This window comes from Alosa sapidissima, chromosome 4 (assembly GCF_018492685.1).
Source record: "Alosa sapidissima isolate fAloSap1 chromosome 4, fAloSap1.pri, whole genome shotgun sequence".
Classification (NCBI taxonomy): Eukaryota; Metazoa; Chordata; class Actinopteri; order Clupeiformes; family Clupeidae; genus Alosa; species Alosa sapidissima.
In genome coordinates this window covers 27392903-27395448 of record NC_055960.1, presented here as the reverse complement: position 1 = coordinate 27395448, position 2546 = coordinate 27392903, and the positions used below count along the sequence as shown (strand labels likewise).

Here is a 2546-nt window from a genome sequence, read left to right as displayed (position 1 = left end):
ACTTCCTTGTATCCTTAGGTGTTGTCAGTGGATCAGCATTATGGTGTGGTGGTGTTATATTTGTGGTGTTTGACCAGTGTCTATAAAAAATAAAAGACAAAGACCTCTGGTCAAAACGTTGTAGCTTATTAAACCACTCTGGGAGATTAAAGAACATTGTGCAGCTATCTTTTTGTTTTTTCATATGTCGGCTAAGCCTTATACCCAGCACCTGTTGAATAAAACATTGACACAGTTTGACATTTGCGTAGAGAAAAACAATGCCTGTAGGCCTACCTTCTTTCAGAAAACCTCATAAATTGTTTTGTATGTTTCACCACTTCCTGACTCACACTAAACCACAAACACACACACACATACACACACACCACAGGTTCCTCTCGGACTGATACTGGCAATGTTAATGGTCAGTCCTACTTTCTATCAGAACCAGAATGGCTAAAAACAATGTTTTCTACACTGTGCTGGAGGTCCTGATCGCTGTGGCATGTTGCCTTGGTAACCTGCTGGTCATCTGGGCAGTGTGGACGTGTGGTGCCATGCGGCGGCAGCCCACCTTCTGCTTAATCATCTCTCTGGCTGTTGCCGACTTCCTGGTGGGGGCCGTGGCCGTACCTCTGTCGGTTCTGGTGGACGGACGGGTCAGGACCTCTTTCTATGGCTGTCTCTTGCCAAGCTGTGGTGAGATTGTAGTGACCCAAGCGTCCATTCACTCCCTGCTAGCCATAGCTGTGGACCGATGTTTGCGTGTATACATTCCTCACAGGTAAGTTTCAATACACAGTATTATTAGAGCAAAGGTACAGACATAATGGCTTAAAAATCAGTAAACCTTATTTAATTCCCAAGCATAGAAAATAGTATACTGACCTTTCTTGGTTTTTCTTGACAGGATAACATTTATTTCAAGGTTATTCAGCTCATTTGCTGGTATTAAATTATCTTTATAAATGATTACCATGGGTTCTGATGTATTTGTTGTTGTTGCTACTGTTGTTGATGCTGTTCTTGCTGATCGTTTGCTAATGGATTTTGCTTGTGAAACTAGTTGTTGTATAGTTGTAGTTGAAACATGCACACCTATTTCAGTCAATTGTAATTCTCAGTGTTCACATGGTTATTTTATCCTGTATGAAGTTTGCATGAAATATTAATTGAACTATTACTCTAACAGATACAAAACAATGATGACACAGAAACTCTCTTGGACCATAGTAGGAGTCTGCTGGGTGTCTGCAGGTATTTTGGGGTCTGTTCCCGTGTTTGGATGGAATCGCCACGACACTCTAGAACAGATGGAAGCATCAAACTCCACAACCATCACTTGCACATTTTTGGCAGTGATTCCAATGTCCTTCATGATCAACTTTAACTTCTTTGCTTGTGTGCTGCCACCCATGCTGCTTATGATGTTGTTATACTTCTACATCCTTATTAAGATGCAGCATCTGAAAGGAAGTGGGGCTAGCAGCAGTGAGTTTCGTTCTTACTATCAGAAGGAGCGGAAACTCACCCACTCCCTCATTCTCATTCTGACAGTCTTTGTAGTCTGCTGGCTACCGCTGCACTTCATGAACATGATCTCTTTCTACCGTCCACAGACCACAGTTCCCCATGAAGTCTTCTACATGGGCATCCTACTTTCCCAGGCAAACTCAGCCATTAATCCAGTCATATATGCCCTTAAGATCCAGCATATACGAGCTGCCTTAATGTCATTGTGGAGGAGGTTATTTATGTGCAAAGAAGCAGAGGAGACACATATGAGCAGTCAGACACCAGGGAATGCCAGCAGCTGCAACACACACAAAATGAGAGTTATTCAGGACATGATCAATGTAACAACAACAGAGCGTGACGAGTGATATTTGTCTGACTGCAATATATAGTTTCATGCAGATTTGCATTCATACAGATTGATAATAGTTGTATAATGCCCTGTAATCCTGAGGGGGATATACCCATAAACATACTATCCCTTTGTTTCATTTTGCAACCTTTAAACTCCAGACTTTTATGGATAGTAATATTTTCATCATAATTGTGGATTCTACCTATAACATGTGATCCATAGTTCCCAACCTCACATGGTATTAAAACTAGATATACCATAAAGCGGTACAAAATATGACCGCTGCTCAGTCCTGCACATTCTCTCTGCAAAAATAAATCACACTTTGTCAATTTGTCTCTATCTCCTACTCCATCCCCTACTCTTGCAACTTTTTGTATGTAAATTAGTGTGTCCATGTGTGCGTTTGCTTTGGTGTATGTGTGTGCCTGCTTACCTGCATGTGTATGTTTTTATGAGTGTGTGCGTCATGTGTAGTCACCATAATATTCAGATATGACCAAAATGCCCCGCCCCTGCCCCCCAATATACTGCAGGAAACCAACAAGCACCATTATCTGAAATGTAATCATCAAACGTAAATAACGCACACATTAGTGACCTATGGTTCCAGAGAGAGTAGCCTTCAGCCCTGAGTGGTTTGTCCTGGTGGTTTTTCGTTAGTGCCATGCGCTATCAAAAGCTTCCATTTAGG

The 2546-nt window shown here is 41.8% G+C and overlaps 1 protein-coding gene across 1 annotated transcript; it reads left to right on the top strand.

The window, feature by feature from the left end:
• The first annotated feature begins 383 nt into the window (after nt 1-383).
• On the top strand, nt 384-2184 carry LOC121706797 (adenosine receptor A1-like). Its single transcript, XM_042088823.1, has 2 exons — nt 384-766; nt 1175-2184. The coding sequence occupies exons 1-2, from the start codon at nt 435-437 to the stop codon at nt 1863-1865; spliced, it is 1023 nt and encodes a 340-aa protein (XP_041944757.1). The 5' UTR covers nt 384-434; the 3' UTR covers nt 1866-2184.
• Nucleotides 2185-2546: the final 362 nt, after the last annotated feature.

Coding starts and splice junctions, on each gene's coding strand:
- LOC121706797 (XM_042088823.1), top strand. CDS start 435: ATGGCTAAAAACAATGTTTTCTACACTGTGCTGGAGGTCCTGATCGCT. Junction 767..1,174: donor CGTGTATACATTCCTCACAG/GTAAGTTTCAAT, acceptor TTACTCTAACAG/ATACAAAACAATGATGACAC.